Raw genomic sequence first — 21417 nt, 5'->3', positions numbered from 1 at the left:
AGGACTCAAAATCAGATCGAGGACATTCCCAGTTTTAGCCAGGCCTAGTAATGCAAGAAATGGCCCGGAGTGAATGAACCGGTCGGTTCGGGCCTAAGCTTTTACTTTGTTTAATTTTACAAGAAATGCGAAAAATAATGGATTTAGTTATTATATTTCTAATCCAAAGTACATGTTTATAAATCGATTAACATATCACTACTTTCAAATCTACGAGTTGCACTTGAATAAACGAATTTAAAGAACCTCAACTTCAATGGAGCATTACTTTTGATCCAGGCAAAGTTATGAGTTTCGTCAGTGGAATTCGAAAAGATCACTTAAAACACAATGCACTGCATTCGAGGCTGTTAATCTCTTCATGGATATGTTCTCAAATCACTTTTTGGAATTCAACTAGTGTCCTCGCTTTGCGTCTCACTAATTTTGTTTTAAATAAGTTCTTTCAAACTCATTTAGAATTTTGTTAAAAGTGATCCTTCATTTTAATTACTTAACCTAAACATATGTGTTAGAATATTTAAATATTAAAATCACGTATTTACCTGACGGTTTAAAGTTTTAGAACAGTTAATAATAATTTTATAAAATTTCACGTAATATCAAATAAAGTGGCGCTGTATTCAAAACTTTTCTCTGCCTCCCTATGCCTTCATAATTAAATATTTTCACAAATTCTCACCATATATAACGTCTATTATTAATAAATAGATAAATATTCTTTTACAGCAACCGGTAAGAAAGCGGTCAACGCCCGCGCAGCTTCAGACTCACACGACGACTAAGCCGTAAATCGCAACCTCGTCATCATCCCCTCCTCCTCGAGTCGCGCGTAAGGATCACCTCGATCCTCCTCCCCAAACCCCCGCAAGCTCCGGAAGAAACGCGCGCATCCTCTCGCTCTGCTGCTCGGTTCCGCTCCTCCACGCGCTCTCGAGAAATGGTGGAGCGGAGGCGGCCTCTGGTCCTCTCCTCGACCAAATCCCTCGTCGACTCCGTGCTCGGCCCGTCCCGCCCCGAGGGCGGCGGGCTTGTCCCCGACGGCGCGTCGCCGTCGCCGGAGCTGAAGCTGCCCGCCGGAATCCTCCGGTTCGCGAGGGAGAGGGCCGAGGAGTCGGACCCGAGGTTGGCGAGGCTCGACGACGCGGCGCTGGTCGGGCTCTCGACGTCCGCTCTGAAGCGGCTCTCCATGACTTCTGGCTCCCTGGTAAGGTTGCAGGAACCTCTCTTGCTTTCTTTTCTCCCTCCCTTTTTCCGCTCGAGGAGACGGACGAGTTCGAGGCGAGTTTGGTGTCGCTATCGGTGGGAGGCTCGAGGAGGAGGAGAGGAGGATGTGATGAGTTTTGGAGTTTGCTTTCTTTGCTGTTGTTTTAAGCAACTAATGTGATTGAGTTGGACGGAGAGGTAGAGGTTGCTTGAGCTGTCGATGGTTAGGTTCCTTCTTTGATTCCTTAAACGCACGAATTAGCAAGTGTATTAGTATAGATATGTGGAATTGGCGAAGCAGCAGGAAAATGAGCGGTCGTGATTGAGATGCTTGTGAAGTACCGAAGCTACTCCTTTGCGGTGGAAATTTGTGATTGCCTAGATGAGTTCACGACAGTAGATGTATCCGGTTTACAATGAATCGGGATGGTTGTCACGGTTGTGGAATTGTCGAGCTACATTTGGTGGTTGCTATTGATTTTCTTTCAGCACAAAGGACTTTAAAGGAGAAAATGAATGAAAACAGACGTTACATCTAATGGAGTATCTTGGATGTGTCTGCATCCATTCGCCCTTTCCCTCATGAAAAGTGAGGTGCTTTCTGCCAGCAAAAGAAATATTTTTTTTTTTTTTTTTTTTTTTTTTGAGTTTTTACCAACTTCTTCATCTGGAAGCATGTGAAATTGTTCTGAGCCTAGTCGTTGACTTAGTTATACTTCATTTTGTGGAATAGGTGCATATAAGGAATCTCGACACGAACTCTGTGAGAATGGCTCAAGTAGTTGTCCTCGATCCTCCGTCCACACTTGAGCATTCAGATCAAGTAAAGCTTCCCTTTTCCCAGTGTGAAAAGGAATTATTGATCTTCCCGTCGTGTAGTGTCCCTCCAACTAAGCCAGCTTTGCCAGATCGTGAAGTAGCCTACTTGTCTCCTTTATTAGCATTCAACCTCGGTTTGCACCTGTCATGCTTCAGAACCCTAGTTCACCATGGAGAAGACGCTTTAACATCCTTCTTCAGACCTAAGGTAGATAATGGAATGTCGGAACAGGGTGGTGAAATTCCAGTAATTGACTTGGAGCTGAAACCTCTGGGACAATTACCAAACTATGCATCACACTTGCGGATTTCTTTTGTGAAGATACCAGAATGTGGCACCATTGGATCTCTGAAAGGAAGTTCATCAGTTGAAGCTGAGGATCGCCAAGAAATGATTGATCTTGCACTCCAAAAGTACTTTGAAATAGATAGACATCTAACGATCGGTGATGTTTTCAGTATTAAGATTAAATGGAGTTGCAACTCAGTTATTTGCATTCGCTGCAGCCAAAAGTTGCCAAATGATGATGTCATCTACTTCAAGGTAAATGCTCTCATTATTCCCACGATTTGAATGTGATATTTGTGAGAGATCTTCAAGTTTAATGCAAAGGCTGGCTACACTGATAGTTTGTGGTATTCAGGTGGTGGCTATGGAGCCATCAGACAACCCTGTTCTTCGAGTCAACCGCACTAAAACTGCCCTTGTTCTTGGAGGGAATGTCCAATCTTGCATTCCTCCAGATTTACTTTGTGACCACCCAAAAACATTTGCACCTTTGCAAGGAGATACCGTGAAGATTTTGGCCTCTGTGCTCACACCATCTCTGTGTTCATCAGCACTTGCTGTTAAATTTAGAGTGGCTGTCTTGTTGTCTGGTTTGACAGGTGAATGCATCCCAAATATGAAATTGTTATTAGCATTTAGATGTCCTTAACACTGCATTATTTGTTGACATTTTATCTCTCTTTAAGTTTCTTGTTGCTTAGGTTTTTAGTTACTGATTTTGCAGGATGTGGGAAGAGAACTGTAGTTAGGTTTGTTGCTCGCCGATTGGGTCTGCATGTAGTGGAGTTCAGCTGTAACAGTCTAATGTCTTCCTCTGAGAAAAAAACATCCATTTCCCTAGCTGAAGCATTCAACACTGCAGAAAGGTGAAGAAGTAATCTCTTAAGTTGTTTTCTATGTTGGTTCATAAGATGAATCATTCAATAAGAATGAGTAAAATGCATACTCTTCCTTTAGCAATTTATTATTTCTGGATTCTATTCACATTTATGGGGAAAAAGTATCTTTGGAATCTGGGATCTAATGAGGGTTTTGTAGATATCCACCGTCGATACTTATCCATTATTGCTGAGTCACTCTTGCTGCCTTTTGTAGATATTCACCGTCAATACTTCTCCTCTGCCACTTTGATGCTTTTCGGAATTTGGGATCTAATGAGGGTTTACCAAATGATCAAAACGGCATCTCTTCCGAACTTGCATCAGTCATAAGGGAATTCACTATCCAAGATAATGAAGATGAGGATGTTTATGCCTCAGAAAACTTGAATGGTGATTTGGTATGGATAGAAAGTATCAAGCTCTTTCCCAGAAGAATAACTCATTTGCTTGTAATCTGTTAATTGATCATATCCTTTTAATGACCTTAGTCAAGGAACAATAAGTCTTCTTCTTTTTTAAAAACTTTCCCTTCATTAAGGATCTTGATGTGCTACAATTCAGATAAGCAAAGAGGAAGGGCCAGCAAAATTGGTGGTTATAAATGTTAACGAAACTTCTGCTGAATATGATTTATCAGATAAAATCACTTGAAGAAAACTGTAAAAGAACATGATGAATACACAAGAATAGGAAAAAGAGACTAACAACAAACACTAATTAAAAACTTTTGCTTCACCTAAGTAGTAGAATCACGAAAAATGCTCATAGAGGAAGGAAGTTTAGTCATTAAAATACTCTCCCATAGTACCTCCTATGGTTTTCTAAGTGTGCTTTAGTATATTCTGAATTCTTATTTTCACAATTACATGTAAGCTCCAATAGATGGTGAAAATATGTTAATTGTTTGCAATGATGATTAAATATGGATCTTGGGCTCAAATGATTCCATGGTTCTAACCCTGAAGCTTAAAGTCCTTGTCAAGAGGAAGGTTTTCAGTGCTTCCTGAATTTAAATTTTGATTATGGATATTCTTTTGGTATATCTCCAATATTCATACTGAATTGCTTAGAATTTTTTAATAACTGGTGCATCTATATTTTGTTCATGAAGCAGGCTGGAAATACTTATGCACGTAAGGTGTTGTTAGTTGCAACTGCGGATAGCACTGAAGGCCTACCTCCTACCATTAGACGTTGCTTCAGTCATGAGATAACTATGGGTCCTCTAACTGAGGAACAAAGGATTGAGATGCTTAGCCAGTCACTGAAGAGCATTTCTGATCTGCTGCCTAATGTACGTATATAAATCCTAACTTTTTCGGCGATATGTTATTCCTGTTGGAACCTCTGCTTAGTGAATGTAAATGCTCTCAAGTCTTAATTTATAATCTCTAGTTTGATTAGTACCTGACTTTACCCCTCTCCCCCTCCCCCCACACCCTTTCTCTCTTTCTCTTCCTGAGTTGATTTCTAGGATGCCTTTAGAGTTAGGAAATAAGACATCGTCTATGGTGATTGTTTGCATTGTTGAGGTCACCTGGCACATTTTCTTATCATTATTATTCATTGGATTAGCTTTTCAATTATGCTCTGAATTGGGTGCTGGAACACTAACTTGCCCCTTCTTATCTTAAATCTCTATTTTCTAATTAAATAATCTATTTCATGGCAAACAAAGATCTTGAGAATTTAGGAAAGATGGGCCTACATTCAAAATATCCTTTTGCTTTACATTAGTATGGCTCATTCCACATGATTGTTGACTTTGACTGTTTGGATCGTTGCTTCTTGCAGAGTAGTCCAGAAGAATTTGTAAGAGATATAGTCGGACAGACATCTGGCTTTATTCCCAGGGACCTGAATGCTTTAATTGCCGATGCTGGCGCAAACATAATGCCTGGGAGCATTTTGCATAAAAACGAAGTTGATTCTGGGAATATGCATCACAAATCTGCAGAAGACAAAACTGTGCCAGAAAATGATGTAAAAGAGGCTGTAGATCAGGTTCTCAGGAAAGATGATTTGGCCCAAGCCTTGGAACGGTCAAAGAAGAGGAATGCAGTGGCTTTGGGTACTCCTAAAGTAAGTGGACTGAGCAACAGTATCATCAATCATATCTTCTATTACTTGGAGATGCACCTTAACTCGAGCTTTTGTCACAGGTTCCTAATGTGAAGTGGGAAGACGTTGGAGGTCTTGAGGATGTAAAAAAATCAATTTTGGATACTGTTCAGGTGGAATCTTATTTTCTGTTATCTGTTATCTGTTATCAGTACTAGTTGATAAATCAGGCCTATCCTTGTTCCTTTTAAAGGGAAAATGCCTAGCCTTCCGTATTATCGACTTCCATGGCTACACTTACTGATTAGCATGCACATAGAAATATTTAGTCAATTAATATATTGGTGTGGTTTACACATCGGGGGCTTACACATTTAGCAGGTTTTGTTTGACTATGAGTTATATTTGACCTAAACGAAGATGAAAGAAACAATGAAGAATGCATAAACAACTAAAATTTAGTTCTGAAAGTATGCCTTCTGCAAGATGGGCTGTGGGAGATGGAAATTGTTCTGGCCACTGAAATTCTTAGCTAATCATGCATAACACCACCCTCAAGATCAATATACACTTGGGTCGACTTTGATTAAAAAGAAAAGAAAAAAGTTAACTTTGCCATATTTTGTCATCTTGTCCTCAGCATCTACTTTCATATTTATCCTGTCGATTTGCTTAATAGACCATCTCTTTGACTATTTATTTTAGTTACATGAGTATTGCTGGTTTAAACATGTAATTATGTTTATATCCAGGAATTTGACACTTTATGCAGTTTGCATAAGAATTCGACTTAAGAGTCTAAGGAACTAGTTTTGTGTTGAAGATGTATATTCAGAAGCTTATTTATGATGACGTTAATGAGAAAGTCCAGGGGTGGGGTTGTATACTATGTAAGCAACAAATTGTGGTTTATATGTGTGCCAATGTGGTGCAGTTATCACCCTGACAGCTGATTGCTTGTATTGTTTTGATGCTAGATTTTGCATATTCCTTGTACTCCTTTTATTCTTATTCTTGGATGGAAATTTTAATTAGCACAGAAGTTTGAAAGTAAACCTGTATGAAACAAATAAGGAAAAGTAAAACCAGTACAGATCCAATCAAAAGTTTAACACTCACTGAGATATTGTCAAATTGCAGTTGCCTTTACTCCACAAGGATTTGTTCTCTTCAGGATTGCGCAAGCGATCTGGTGTTCTTCTATATGGTCCTCCTGGAACCGGAAAAGTGAGTTCTGAAGTCATATTTCAGTTTGCCGTCCTTGTCCAGAAATCTGCTTTCGTTTTGTTATATAGGCTTCCGTTAATAGATGGACAAGGTATGCATGGTTATATGTGATTCCTTTCCAAATTGCAGACCTTGCTGGCGAAGGCTGTGGCAACAGAATGTTCCCTGAATTTCCTTAGTGTGAAAGGACCTGAGCTTATTAATATGTACATTGGAGAGTCAGAGAAAAATGTCCGAGATATTTTCCAGAAGGTGAAATGTTTGCTTTATTTCAATATTCCTCTTAAGATTTTTTAAAAATGTTCAACTGAGGTCATTCTTGATAATTTTTCTAGCTCAAAAGTTAATATTAAGATACTCCACATGTTCTGCAGGCAAGATCTGCTCGTCCTTGTGTTATCTTCTTTGACGAACTTGATTCTCTGGCTCCAGCTCGTGGTGCTTCGGGAGATTCTGGTGGCGTAATGGATAGAGTTGTTTCTCAGGTAAAGAGAGAAACCAGTTCATGTTAGCCTCTGTTATGTTCCACTCTAAGCTATTGCATTAACACAGGTGTCTTCTTATTGTAGATGCTTGCGGAAATCGATGGATTAAATGATGACACACAGGTTATTTACAGTGCAGATGCCTACACTTTCTCCTCCAGTTATCTTTCCCAATTTAACTTTCTCGAGGTTTCTGCTAGCTCAGCGGAGTACATTTACCCTCACATCCTTTTGGCGTGTTAGGATTTGTTTATAATTGGGGCTAGCAACAGACCAGATCTTATTGATCCAGCACTTCTAAGGCCAGGTCGATTTGACAAATTACTCTATATTGGGGTCAATGCTGATGCATCTTATCGTGAACGGTGAACTATTGTCTTTGCATTTGCCATTTGTGCAAGTCACTTTCTATTTTCACTCGTTGTATAATTCCCTGGAGATTTTACAGTTTCTGTATGACCTTTTCCAGGGTCCTGAAAGCACTTACAAGGAAGTTTAAATTGCATGAAGATGTATCTCTATACTCCATAGCCATGAAATGCCCGCCAAATTTTACTGGTGCAGACATGTATGCCCTGTGTGCAGATGCTTGGTTTCACGCTGCAAAGAGCAAGGTCAGTTGTGTCTTCTGTAACACTGATGTAAAGTTTTTAGCAAACCCAATTACTTTTCTTTTTTTTTTATAAAAAAATTGGCTTCTTGGTGCATGTAGTTTATGCTTCTTCTAATGGTTTGTGTGCAGGTTTTAAGTTCAGACGTAGATTCTTCTTCCAAGGACCTTGCAGCTGACTCTGTGGTGGTTGAATATGAAGATTTTGTGGAGGTAATAGCTCTTTGACCCTTTCATAATCAAATTAGAGGAACACATGAGGATTCTATCTTATCACTTTCTTGTTTGTAGGGTTTTATCTACAATAAAGAATTTTCACTGTTCTACAAGCTTAATTCAGGGACTCACATAAAAAGCATAAGATGTAGTGGGTTCCCAGCCATTAGAAGTATGGTGCCCAACACTCCTCAAATTTGGCTTAAAGAAGACAAAAGGTGGGGATTTAGTAATGAAAAATGAAATAGGAACTTTGACTTAATAACTCTTAGGACCGATAATGGGAAGTCTCTTTCAGAATGAATGATATTTCTGACTGCCCTAAAAGATTATAATGGCTACAGGACTGAGCAACTCAACTTAAGCTCGGATCCAGGGGGAAAAAAAAGAAAAAGAAAAAAGGAACTTAAGTGGGTATCGAACTTGCAGAATGTTCAGAAACTTATTCTGAGATTGGGGAGGAAACATAATCTGTTGTGGTTTTCTATGATTTCAATGTGTAAATGGGTGCTAATGTTGAATCTCGATACCTCGGCAAAAGAGAAGATAGCGGGCTCCGATTCAGCCACAAAAGGAGAAGAGGATTTTCTCAGACAAAAGAGAGAGGGAGGAGCTAGGGTTATGAATTCTAGGGTACCACAACAACCTCTGAATTTGAAATCAGTCAGAAAAATGTAGTGGCTCCATCCAGTAGACCCTGACTCGGGGTGTCCAAGTGAATTTTCCCGACATATTATCACTGCAATGTTGTCGGAGATATGAGGAGTGTTGGAGTATTTCACCCTAGGTCTTAATATCTTTGGCCAACTGTACTCCAGGAGTAGTTGTCCTGTCTGCACCCGTTCAATTATATTTGATGTGGCAAAGTTATCCATAGTTTCATTAGGTAAAAAAATTGTCTATCAATTAATCCTATATAAAGTATAAACTTTTCTGAACATGAATGAGTTTGGCTCGGAAGGCAATATATCATCGTATGACATTCCCTTGTAAAAGTAAGACTAAAGTTCAATATATGGAAGATTTCCTTTTTGCTTTTTATGAGATCATGTCGAGAGAGAATAATTGCCACTTCCACAGTAATAATGTTCAATCCCCAACCCTGGTCTATGCCCTTCCACAGAAATCAACATTATCTTGAGTATTTGGTACTTTAATATTATGGAATTTCACTTCTCACAAGTCATTGATTGGCATGGCTGGCAGTGCCTCTTTCTGATCAGAAATCAAGTCACAACTATTCCTGCGTCTTATCTGGTGTTCAAATTCATTCTCATGCATGAGCGCAGCAAATGACAAGAATATGCTTTCCTGGATTGTATATGCCTGAATTCAGATCTACCTTGGCAGGTCTTGGGAGAACTCTCCCCTTCCCTCTCCATGGCTGAGCTCAAGAAGTACGAGTTGCTGAGGGATCAGTTTGAAGGTCATTCAAAATAAATTAAGGAAACCATGGCGGACAGTGGATTATCAGTTCATGTTATGGGTAAGTCCTAAACTCATTTAAGATTCTTAACTATATTGTTTTCATATTCCCATTCTACTATTGGACTTCCAGCTTTTGGCGTTGAGTTACTCAATTATTTAGGCTTCCTCTCAATGTATGGACCACTGTCCAGTGGTGTTGCATTTCTTTTAAATCTTGAAAGTTCTGCCTTATGTTGCTTTAAAAGGATCTGTCCAGTGGTTTGAGTTTGTGTTTAACCTGGCAGTAGGTGGTCTTTCTGGCCCTAATCATCTGCTTTTCAAAAATTTGCTTGAGGCAGTTTAAATTGCGTTTACTTTCTAAGTTTGCTTTTATTTGGTGTGTAATGACCAAATTTCACATTTCAAGCATACTAAGAGAGTCCTCCATCGTGAGGTAACCTCTAAACTACTCGTGTTGCATTGCCTAGTTGTGGCATACCTCGTATTGAGAAACTTTTTGACTGATAGCATCTCGGTGGGATTGCAGAACAGACTAGCCAACCTCTGACCTTTCGGTCGTGGATGCTATAGAGCAATTATAGCTTAAAGCGAGCATTCCCTACCTGGTGTCCTGTCCTTATAGTAATATCCAGAGGGAGTCGCTAGTGCTAGTTGCCCCCTTCTACCCTTTTTCCAATAAAAAACCGGTATCCTTTTGTCTTTTTCTATAATTCTGTGTTCTGAGTTTCTGTTTCTTATTAGCAATGCTTTCGTGAGATGTTCATTTGATAAAAATTTTACAGTATGCCACGTGCATCAAGTTACTGGAGAGTCTTGTCCTTTCACCGAGCGTTAGCATGTAGGATTGTTTGGTTTTGTCTTTATAATCTGCAATCTTTTGTAGGTGAATTAATTTTGGAGCATGCGTAATAGCCTGATTAAAGGATGACCATTGCTTCAGTTGGTCCTGGATCAGCGCATATAATCCTGGAACGATTGCTCTAGATTCAACATCACAGGGCGGGGGCATCATTCAGTTTGAGAGATTTGACGTTCCTGGCACTATCTGATTCTCAATCACTGAGCCTGCACCATCCCACTCCACTGGGAGCCGAAAGCAGACATAGAATTCATGGATAAGAGCGGAACCGGAGAAGGCAACCAGCGGTTAGCCGCTTTGTCCCAGTTCTTCATGGTACCGGTGGGACATTTCTTAATCTCAGGAAATGTAGTCGATTTTTAGTAGCGGCACATAGTCATCAAGGCAACAGTCAATAATTATCACCTCTCATATGAAGTTACCGATTCTCATGGTATGAAAATTACTAATTTCTCCAGCAAATTACCAAATTTCATTTGTTTGTCTTACGGACAATTTGGATTTACTAACTTTAAATAAAATTGTCATCTCATTCACTGACTTTTCTCAAATTAAATTACTACTTAATGTTAAGCTAAAGACTCGTGCTCGACTCAGTTGGCGACGGTAATTTGTTTTCTTGAATATTACCAACATTTCGAGTAAATCAATAGCTTTTGTTTGTGGAAGCTACTGAAATTCCAATTTTTCCTCTTGATAAGTTGATCCAAAATTAAATTGCTCTGCAAATGAGCCAAATTTGTCAACATATCTAAATCATCAAACATGTTGTGCCAAATCAAATTATTCGTGTTTATATCGCGTCGGATTCTAGGATGGAGTGGAAATAAGAATTTACCACTGGAAGGAAAAATTGGAATAAGAAGTAGCGCCCTAGCCATGACTACTGAATTCCTATGGTACGATCCTTAATGCAATTTTACGACACACTGCATCTAAAGTACTGATTCTCACGCTCGCGTCATTCGCATGCAACTGTTCTTGAGGTGACACGGTGAGTTTTAGGAAAAAGTAACACAAATGATTTTTAAACTGTAATTTAATAATGTGTAAAGTGATTTTGGAACTTTTAATTTGTTCTATGAATATAATTTAATGAAATGATAATATTGTATAATTTCATGTTATTTAAGAACTAGTTTGAACATGTTCTTAAAAATTGAGGGAGTGTATCAAACAAATTAAAAATTCAGGGATTATATTACATAATTAACCTAACTTTTGGAGTGGAAATTAAAAATTTTATTTGATGGGCTATCAATTTGAAGAAATAAGTGGAAAATAGATACAAATATAGCAGTAAAGCATTGTAAAAACATGATATTCTTCTCTACCATAGCATTAGATATAGATAAGAACAATAAAAATACATTGTGAAATATAGGGATAATGACATTAGTTATTCTTAAACTTTAATTTAATATGTAATATGAACTTTAAATTTTAAGTTAATGTGCAATATCGTTACTGAACTTTTAATTTGTTCAATACGGCACCTAAACTTTTGATAAATGTTCAAAATAGTTATCGGACCTAAACTAAGATTAACAAAAGAATAATATTGGATAATTTTATATAGTTTTGGGATTGGTTTCAACATTCATTAAAAGTTCTATTGAATAAATTAAAATTTTAGAATCGATGTTGTATGTTAGGTTAAAGTTAAAAAATTATATTATATATCGAGTCAAAGCTGGGAATTGATTCATGTCATTTATCCCTAGATTATAATATTGTAGTTTTTTTACCAGAGCCTCGCCCAGCGTTTTCACGTTTTCCTGGGGACGGTTGCCGGCGTCTACATACGCACAAGAGTTTGGTGAGCGGCCTCTTTTGCCCACGGTCTCGCTCCACCTCTCTCTTTCTCTCTCCTCTCTCTCTCCAAACCCTAATTCGTACGGACGTCGTCCCCGAGCTTCCCGCAAATCGCGCGCTCGAACTCGTGCCCGCGCCCGCGCTCGAGCTCGAGCTCATGCCCGCGCTCGCGCTTCCCCAGCTGAATCGGTAATGCGCGAGCCGCGCCGATCGACCGCACCGACCCGCGAGCCTTCCGCATCGGGCGCTTTCGCGCATGGAGGTCCTGGGGGAGGACCTGTCGGAGCAGGAGATCGGGAGCTCGCCGGAGTCGCTCCGGCAGCTCCTGGAGTCCCAGCACGCGCTCTTCCGCGGCCAAATCGACCGGCTCCAGAGCATCGTCGTCGCCCAATGCCGGCTCACCGGCGTGAACCCTCTCGCCCAGGAAATGGTGCGTCTCGGTAGCGACCTAGAGTTTTAGGGTTTTCGGAGCATGCAAGGGGTGGGTTTCGTTTGGGGGGTGATTTTCGGGGGAAGGGTTGGGGATCCCTCGCTAGGACTTGATTTTTGCTCGGAATTGGGGTATGAGGATTTCGCTGAGGTCTTTGGAAGTGATGTTTGACTTTGAGGCCGTTCCTCGATGAGGCTTTCTCTGTTCAATGTGCGCGAAGATGGTTCACGAGTCATGCGGGAAGCTACCTTTTTGCATGTGTAGTTTATCGTTCGATGTCGAGGCTTCCCCTTCTGTATTAAGATGAATACCAGTTTTGAGAAGAACTGGTGGGTTTAACATCTGATCATTGCTGGCTATGCCTGCAAAAAGTCTGTGCTTTTGTTTCCATTCGCCAGTAAGGTCTTGGGGTTCAAGTTAACTGCGATTTCACGATGTGTTTGGAAAGATTATTGAATGGTGTGGTTTATGGTTTTGAAAGTTCGGTTTTTTAAGTGTTTTTCTGTCAGTCAATTTTTGGAAGTTGCAAATGTATTGATTCTTCATATTTCACATAGTTGGCAGGTTTGTGCATCTCCTTGTTATGCTAAGTTTCGTCCAATTAATGCATCTCTCCCAAAAACATATAAGATCAGTGTCTTCTTCTTATTTATTAAAGAACAAGAAGACCGTATTCTTGTAATTTTGGTTTAGTTGAGCTGCACTTCAGAAGATTAAATCTCTTATACTGTCCATGCTTTAGATGGCTCTAAGTTGATTTATGGTGGTTTTTCTTCCAAAAAATTAAATTCTACTAACAGATTTCTATGTATGATTTTCAGGCGGCTGGAGCATTGTCAATTAAAATTGGTAAGTCTCTATAGAATAATTAGCACCCAATTGTTTTTAGTGAAATCTCAGGGTTGACAGTTATTTGGTGAATTGAGTAGTTTGTTGTGCTATTGTTGTCATTATTGTGTGAGTTTTGTTGTAACATTTTCGCATAAAATCCTGCAAGAACTCTACACTATTCCTTTTTCCGGCAGCTATGTAAGCTGCAAAACAAAAAGGTTTTCTTTTCTTTTAGTTTTCATCTTTTGCTGCTGGTCTGATCTTGACTGTTGATTACTAAATTTCAGGAAAAAGACCTAGAGATTTGCTAAATCCTAAGGCTGTGAAGTATATGCAATCAGTTTTTTCTATTAAAGATGCAATTAGCAAGAAGGAATCTCGGGAAATCAGTGCTCTTTTTGGAGTCACAGTTACTCAGGTTGTTTCTCCGTTTGGCTCTTTTGGCTCTTCGATTGCTGTTTTTTTTTTTTTTAATCAATTGAAGTCTCACTGTATGCCTGAAGTTTGGACCTTTCAAGTACTTCACTATTTCTGTGCATTAACAGAGATTATGTAATCTTTTCATGTTTGTTGGAAATGAGACATGGGACTTGTATTGACAATCTATCGAGATGGATAAGTAAAATAGTTTGCACTTGTCTTTAATTACTGATATTAGTATATATATCCCCTTACCTCTTTGCATTTTATGTACTTGAAGGTTCGAGATTTTTTTAATAGTCAACGGTCACGAGTGAGAAAGTTCGTACGACTCTCAAGGGAGAAAGCCATTAGATTGAAAGCTCCAAAAGATTCTAATGTTTTTCCCCCAGTAAATTCTGAATCAGCAACGTCAACACCTGTCGATCTACTTCCATTGAACTCTATTGCGCCAGATGTTGGAGATGCCTCACCTTGCCCTGTGCAAAATGATCTCTTGCCTGGCATAGATGAGGCTGATAAAGATTTTGTTCAAAATATCTTCACGCTTATGGGGAAAGAAGAAACATTTTCTGGGCAGGTGAAGTTAATGGAGTGGATTCTGCGGATAGAGAATTCTTCAGTACTGTCTTGGTAAATTTTTACCCGATTCTTTGTTGTCTGTATTTCTAGAACTTTTCCCATTTGTTTTGACTTCTATTCATGCTTCTAGGTTTATGACTAAAGGTGGTGTAATGATCTTGGCAACGTGGTTGAGCCAAGCATCCGCTGAAGAACAAACCAGTGTGCTTTCTATCATCCTTGAGGTAGAAAATGATCGAAGTCGCAAATTAAATTGCACCAAGCATTGCAAGTTGCTAAGCTTATTTTGTACCACTTGCAGGTTCTCTCTCATTTGCCTCTACATAAAGCTCTTCCTAGTCAATTGTCTGCCGTTCTCCAAACTGTTAACAGACTGCGGTTTTATAGGACATCAGGTGTGCTTTTGCTTATAGAAGTGCACAATTTTCACTCCGTGCATTCTCGATTGTTGTCTCTTATATTTGCTCCTCATTTCATCTTACCTGGTCCTGGGATGGTTTACTGTTGTGTGATTGGTTGGCTGCTCAAATAAAGTGCTATTGTGTTTATTCATTCCATGCGATTAATTCCAGCAGAGATACTCTCCTTTCTCAGGAGGTGAATAAGCACAAACCCCCTTCTTCTTTTTTTCTTTTTCTTTTTATTTAGGGTTTTTTTTTTTTTTGGGGGGGGGGTGGGGTTTGCGGAACTGCTGTTTGACTGTTTAAAGAGAAAATGTTTAAGAATTACTAACCAAACCAAAATCATTTGTAATTTTCTTGGGAGCTTGATTGTCTAGTTTTTCTCTCATATCTTTTTTGTGTATTAGTTGAGGGTCAGTTACTTTTCTCTTTTTAGGGTAAGATAGTGAGAAACTCTTGCATGCATGTATCATATGCTTCTCTTCATGTTAAAGTTGAAACTCATTTATCTGATTTGGAGATCAGATGTATCAAACAGGGCAAAGGCTTTGCTATCAAAATGGAGCAAAATGTTTGCACGGGCCCAGGTTAATAAGAAGCCCAATGGCGTGAGATCTCGTAATGCAATGCAGAAAGAAATGATGGTGAAGCAGAGGCAAGTTCATGGTCACATCCCGCTTTTGTAATTATGGAGATAGAACTCATTATTTGTAAACCTTGTTTTTGGCAGTTTGGTGAAATCATGGGTGATGAAGCATGGCATTCAGATAACAGTTTATCTGTAAGTACCTCTTTATAATATGATTAAGTTTGCTCAAATTTTGTATATTGAGGGTAGTAACCATTTAAGTGCTGACAGGAAGAGATTCTCGCTTCATGTGAAAATTTGGAGGTTACTAGGTATGGGTGACTTATGATCAAGTTTTGATAGTTCTTTTGTGTCTTGAAAGTGTTTTGAGCAACATTTCTTGCATCAGGAGGTTGGAATCTTCACAAGCACTAAAACTCTTGCCTGCTTCAGCTGATGATTCAAGTAGGAAACATGCCCTTGGTGTAACTTCAGCCCGTATCCTTTTGGAAATTTTTTTGGACTTTCTAAGTTCCATTCCTAGATTTGTCAAATGGTCGAGTCAAGTCAAAAATGGTCTGATCCAAATTGATATCATTTAACTCGTTTTGACCATTTCCAACATTTATTGCTAAAACACTTCCATATTCGACCCAATCTAGGAAAACTCATACCCAAAATGAGGTGAGAGCACAGAGTGAGCGAGTGCAAGATTGATTGAGGGTGAGAGAGAGTAAAGAGAGAGTTATAGAGATGGGTCGAGTCTAAATATGAACCCAATTGACACTCATATTTTGAGCTTTTCTATTCTAAACCCATTTATAATCCGTTCACTGAATATAACTAGCCCATATAACGATTTGATCATCAAATATGGGTTAAAAAAAGGGTCTATGACTCATTTTGACAGGTCTACATATCTCCTAGGCCATTGCTCAGCCAAGGAATGGATGCTTAGCCTCCACTACCATTGTTATCCTTTTTTTTCTTCTCCTAAAGCCAGGATATCCTCCTGCTCAGATTAGGAACTGAGTTCTCTGTTCAGTGGACTGAAAATTTGTTGGACATGACTTTTGGGAAGAGTGATCCTGCTGTGGGTCATATTTTTCCCTTTGGATTTTGGAGTTGTTAATTGTTGATATTAGCGTTTGAAACTGAAAAATGTTCTCACTAAACTTGTACTAAGCAGTTTGTTTGACGGGGCCAGAAGTAACACAATGCCATCGGATTGGCTAAGACTGATGGGACTACAATTGCCTTGGATGATAATTGAACATAGATTTTTTAGTAGTTGAGTGGATTTTCTAGGGGTTCTTCAACCATCTTGTACTTAAAATATATCTTTGTAAAAGTATTATCATATTCTGGCCTGACTATGATTTTCATGCGTCCAGTTTAATTTGATCAATTTGATAGTTTGGCGCTGAAAATGAATTAGAAGATTCATAAGATGTCTGAGAGTTGAATTTGCTTCTACCGTTGTTTAATTGAATTAATATACCATATGAGCTGTAGTTGCTGCCTTAGCCCATGTCAGAAAATAGAGAGCGCAGGAAAGTGCAGATGGTGGAACAGCCTGGGCAGAAAATGGCTGGCAGAAGCCCACAGGCTTCCAGAGTGGCTTCTGCTAGCCGCAGTCGGCCAATGTCTGTTGATGATATTCAGAAGGCAAAAATGCGGCAACTGCACATGCAGAACAAATATGGAAAGAGCGGGTCCTCTTGTAATGAGAGTAATGAAATAAAAACTGAAAGTTCTATTAAAACTTCAATGACTAAGACAGTCAATTTGCCTCCAGCAGCTACAGTTCATGTTCAGTCCGAAGGTGAACTACAAAAGAATGTGATGCCCTCTGAAGCTCCTCAGAAGCTTGATATGTCTTTTGCAAAGACCAAATTGGATTCAAGGGAGACTGTATTGGAGGGCTGTAAGAGGGTTCGGATCCCGTGGAAGAGACCGGCAGGTAATCTTGCTGTTCGAGAACCTTTCTTGGTTTTTCTGACTTGCTGCAATAGTTTGTTGAGGACCATAATTCTTGCCTGGGAATAAAGATTTTGTATAAGTCGCAAAATGTCAATTAACCAAGAGGATATTGCAGGTCTTGTTTGGGTTTTCCTTACAAACAGTGATTTGCTAGATAGCCTATGCGATGTGATTTGTCTCTTTTACAAGACATGAGAGGTGGTCAGTGACTTGTATAATAATTTTCTTGTCATTTAGTGGATTTTTATTTTTTTATTTTTTTGGGTCAAGCATTGGTGGAGTTCAATGGAGAGAGAACGTTGTCAAATTACCCCTTTGATGTTTAGAACTAACCACTTGGGATGGTACTTCTAGGATCCTCATCTTTAAAAAAAAATTGGTGGATCAAGGTAATTTTGTGTACTATGGGTCAAGCATGTGCACCGTGGTACTCCTTATATTGGCCATCTGTGGGTTAAATTGTATCCCAAAAGTTGCAAGTGAAGAGGTGCTAACAATAACCAAGAGTTTGCTAAGTTTCATGTAGGGTGACTCCGTGAAGTGATAACTCTGGGAAATAAGTTTTTCCTGCATATCTGCTTGACACAATTGGAGAGCGTTGTCTTGTTTAATATATGCACCCATAATTACCAGTGTTACTCAGTTTGGCTCCTTCATTTCCACCCATTTGATGGACCATTTGACTCAAAACTAGAATCTCCAATTGGATTCTTATCAGTAGATGGAATGGGCTATGTTGCCGGCTGACTATGTTTCATTGACCCTGTATCGCTTCAAGAATTGTTGCTACGTTAATTTGATAATTGCGTGGATTAAGATAATTATGCTAATTGAAGCTGAAATCTCTGGTTGGCATTCTTATGCGCGAGCAAAATGGAATGAAACAATTCTGATTCTTTTCAACGATGAACTTTCTCCAGAATGTGATATTAGACTTCTGGATCTCCTGAACAATTCTGAATCCTTTTTTCTCCTCACCATGCGATGACATTCTGAGAGGTGCCTGATTGCAACTGATCTGAGAGTGTTGCCTGAAGAGATGGTGGTGCCTCAACATCTGACTTGCAAATATAAATAGAGATCACTTTTAGATCACAAAAATGTACAATTCCACTTGGTTGAAATTTACAGTGGTATGTTCGACTGAGGATATAATTTTTTTTTTTACCATAAAAAATAACCAAATGCAGAGGATGCCTACAATGAGCAAGCACGTTGGTGTGACATCTGATTGATTTGAGATTTATATGAAGTAATGGTCAATTGCACTCCTAATGCATTCACGCGTGATAGGATAGTAGATGATCTGGGTATGTTTCTCATTTTCCATCAGGTGGCAGGAGATTTAATGAGTACCCTATCGTTATAGCTAGTCACTTTCCTTTTATTGTCCTCAGTTTCTTCAGGCAAATACAGAATCCTATAATTCTTGATCTTGTTCTTGCTCATTGTTCTGGGTAATGAGCTGAGCAAGTTGATTTGATGATTCTGGGGTTTTGCAACTTTGACAGAGTGCAGGAAAGCAGCATAGTCTCCAGCTTACTTTCGAGAGCTGTCATTGTGAAAATAAGACTAACACAAAAAAATTTGCGCCATTAGTTAGAAACATTGTCATCTATTTTCAACTATAAAATCATATCCCTTTAACCCATTCACTGGTTTGTTCTGCAGAAGTCAAACTGGACGATCAGTGGAGGGTGGGTGGAGGTGAGGATAGCAAAGAAGTCGAATTCCAGAAAAACAGGAATCGCCGCGAGAAAGAGACTATCTACAGGACAGTCCAAGAGATACCCCCCAATCCAAAAGAGCCGTGGGATCGCGAGATGGACTATGATGACTCGCTAACCCCAGTGATTTCACTTGAACAGTTACCCGATGCTGATGTCGTCCCAGAAGCACAGGTTCCTTCTAATGAAAATGCAAGAGCAGGATTGGCTTCGATGTCACAAAACAGTAATCCTGCTCCGGCAGAGCCCGATCTCGAGTTGCTGGCTGTGCTGCTCAAGAACCCAGAGATTGTTTTCGCACTGACCTCGGGGGGAGCCGGGAGCTTATCGAGTGCAGATACAGTGAGACTTCTTGATATGATTAAGGCTGGAGGTGGAGCAGCCGGGAATTTGAATGGACTTGGTGTCGGCGCTGGCATTGGCGTGGGTGGCAGAACAGGAGAGAGGGTTGAAGTGTCCCTCCCATCTCCAACGCCTTCCAGCAATCCTCCCGTAACGGTGCGTGACCTAGGTTTTTCCTGCACTACGACACTAGGACTCTCGCCAACGGTCGATTTCTGCTGCTCTCGTTCCCCCTGTTGAGCCAGTGGGAGTGATGCTATCGAAAACCACACATACGACTAAAACGAATCAACGAAATGAATTCATCTTCTTCCTTCTCTGTGCTCAAGTCTTTGAATTGTGAAAAAATGAATTCCTCAAGTCTGAAAAACGGGGTTGCACCGTCGCCAATGGTGATGGCTCAAGATATTACTCCCTCCCTTTCTGCCTCTCACAAGAGAATGGGTCCCACTTTGGCCCTCTCCCAATGTACAAGATAATGTACCATAGGAGATGGGTCAGGACAAATTTCTTAACTTGAAAATTCGCCACCTCAGATTCACTGTAGTGGAGTGGCATGGCATCGACGTTAAAGAAAATCGTCTCTCTCGCTTATGACGGATGTTTCATAATCTTTTCTATGTATACGAACTAACCCTGGACAAAATATTACTAAAAATAGCAAAGTGACGCCTTTCTTTTTCGCTGTTTGGTGATTTTTGCAGGGTGTTTGGTCAGATGGTGTAAGGAATCCATTTTCCAGGCACAACGCTTCGGCTTCGGCAGCGAGTACGTCAGGAAGTTTCCAAGGGCATGCCTCCACCACTGTAGCACCGCCCCTACAGGCGTCCAATTTTCCTGCTACGGTCCGACAAGAAGCAAGAAATGTCCAAAACTCCCTGTCTCAGTCAAGTCAAGTTCATACACATTCGATGATGGCCCCATCTCTCCAACATAGAATTCCCATCGAGTCCGCAGCTGTTCAATCACAAGCCCAGGAAGCGTTTGCTCCCATGAACGGAGTACAGAACCCGACCTCGACGGGGAAAAGGCCAATGCATTCACTTCCATATTCAGCAGTCACATCACCACAGCTGCAGCCAATGCAGCGGGCGCACCCATCTCTGTACTCCGGTGGTCCCGGTCCTTCCATGGACATGAATTCTTCATGGGGAGGTGGACGTGAGATAAATCATCAGTATAGTCACCCTCATTCTTATTCTCAAACTAACCAATCAACTTTTAGTGCCTCATCTCGGGCTCCCTATGAAAGAAATAACTACGCCAGGGAGGATTTCGAATCTTGGAGCCAGGAAAATAGCCCGACGAGGTATCCACCGGGAAGGAACATACCGGAGGCGAGAGCAGTTCCTGATCGGTTTTCTGGGCCGGAGAGTTCGAGGCATGGGAGCTCCTCTGGGTTCTGGGACCATAACAGGGACCATAATAGGCATGGAGGCAGGTGGCAGCGAGACTGGAGACGCTGAGTTTTGTGGACATTCATGTTGTCTCGAACTCGATGAATGTTCACTTTGCAAGCATGGACATTTAGGGAGGAGTGGATAAGAGAGATTCCAGAACAGGCGTAAGAAAACCGAAACCTGGTCCAGAATCAAGCTGTTCACAAAAAAATTGAATTTTGATACATTCAGTGTGTGAGGGACAAGATCTGAAATGATCGCGTACCAAAAATTCGCAAGATCAGCGGCTGCTGTCCTGTTGTAAAACCCATGAATGAAAACTCGGGAGGGTCGAGGTCGGGGTTGAAGCTGGAGGTGGAGGTGGAGGTGGAGGTTGAAAAATCTGATGGGCCTTGTAAAGATTGAATTTTTATTGAAACAGCCTGGAGCTGCGAGTCAACTGACCATTAATCGGATATTTTATTAATTTTTGAGCCCCAAAGAAAAGGGCATTTCATTGTACATTCTGGGACCCAGCCCACTATCTTAAGTACTTTAAATGATTCTTATCAAGAAATCTCCAAGTTGATGGCTAATGCTACTGGCATTAGACCGAAAAGGCTTGGGCCTCTGTTCTAGCTGAAACTTTCATGTTTTGGATCACTATGATGGCAAACCTGGTCCCCGTGCAGTTGGTTCGAATTGAATGAACTTGGGAAGTAAGTGGAGAGGATCTATTTGTCAACTCGAATCATGATATGTCTAGATCAGAATCGGATAATAATTTCGACTATGATCTTGATAGCAAATTTACTGTTCTTAGGATGAAAAGAGTCATGTCCAAAAGGATTTCTTGTA

At 40.2% G+C, this 21417-nt stretch overlaps 2 protein-coding genes across 6 annotated transcripts; both read left to right on the top strand.

Annotated features, from left to right (window-relative positions):
* The first annotated feature begins 779 nt into the window (after positions 1 to 779).
* Positions 780 to 10621, top strand: LOC104456816 (peroxisome biogenesis protein 6). Of its 5 annotated transcripts, none has more exons than XR_005553076.1 (19): positions 780 to 1207; positions 1940 to 2569; positions 2670 to 2913; positions 3039 to 3180; positions 3410 to 3593; positions 4307 to 4489; positions 4990 to 5277; positions 5358 to 5429; positions 6397 to 6483; positions 6613 to 6735; positions 6858 to 6968; positions 7053 to 7091; positions 7212 to 7333; positions 7438 to 7582; positions 7711 to 7791; positions 9145 to 9280; positions 9608 to 9655; positions 9754 to 9908; positions 10106 to 10621. XR_005553076.1 is itself a non-coding variant. In XM_010071671.3 (17 exons), the coding sequence occupies exons 1-16, from the start codon at positions 941 to 943 to the stop codon at positions 9232 to 9234; spliced, it is 2808 nt and encodes a 935-aa protein (XP_010069973.2). In that variant the 5' UTR covers positions 781 to 940; the 3' UTR covers positions 9235 to 9280; positions 10106 to 10621. The 5 variants fall into 5 exon arrangements, 2 of the variants coding, with proteins under 2 accessions (XP_010069973.2, XP_010069975.2); XR_005553075.1 differs by having other exon boundaries at positions 9749 to 9908; XR_001980850.2 differs by lacking the exon at positions 9608 to 9655 and having other exon boundaries at positions 9749 to 9908.
* A 1267-nt stretch (positions 10622 to 11888) lies between these two features.
* LOC104456814 (homeobox protein LUMINIDEPENDENS) lies at positions 11889 to 21136 on the top strand. Its single transcript, XM_039316731.1, has 13 exons — positions 11889 to 12326; positions 13148 to 13175; positions 13445 to 13575; positions 13858 to 14210; positions 14290 to 14383; positions 14461 to 14554; positions 15086 to 15215; positions 15290 to 15341; positions 15420 to 15460; positions 15538 to 15626; positions 16666 to 17091; positions 18783 to 19336; positions 19885 to 21136. Exons 1-13 carry the CDS (start codon positions 12153 to 12155, stop codon positions 20644 to 20646), a joined length of 2928 nt encoding a protein of 975 aa, XP_039172665.1. The 5' UTR covers positions 11889 to 12152; the 3' UTR covers positions 20647 to 21136.
* Positions 21137 to 21417: the final 281 nt, after the last annotated feature.

The sequence above is a fragment of the Eucalyptus grandis genome, chromosome 7, assembly GCF_016545825.1.
Source record: "Eucalyptus grandis isolate ANBG69807.140 chromosome 7, ASM1654582v1, whole genome shotgun sequence".
Taxonomy (NCBI): domain Eukaryota; kingdom Viridiplantae; phylum Streptophyta; class Magnoliopsida; order Myrtales; family Myrtaceae; genus Eucalyptus; species Eucalyptus grandis.
This window is presented reverse-complemented; position numbering and strand designations above follow the sequence as displayed.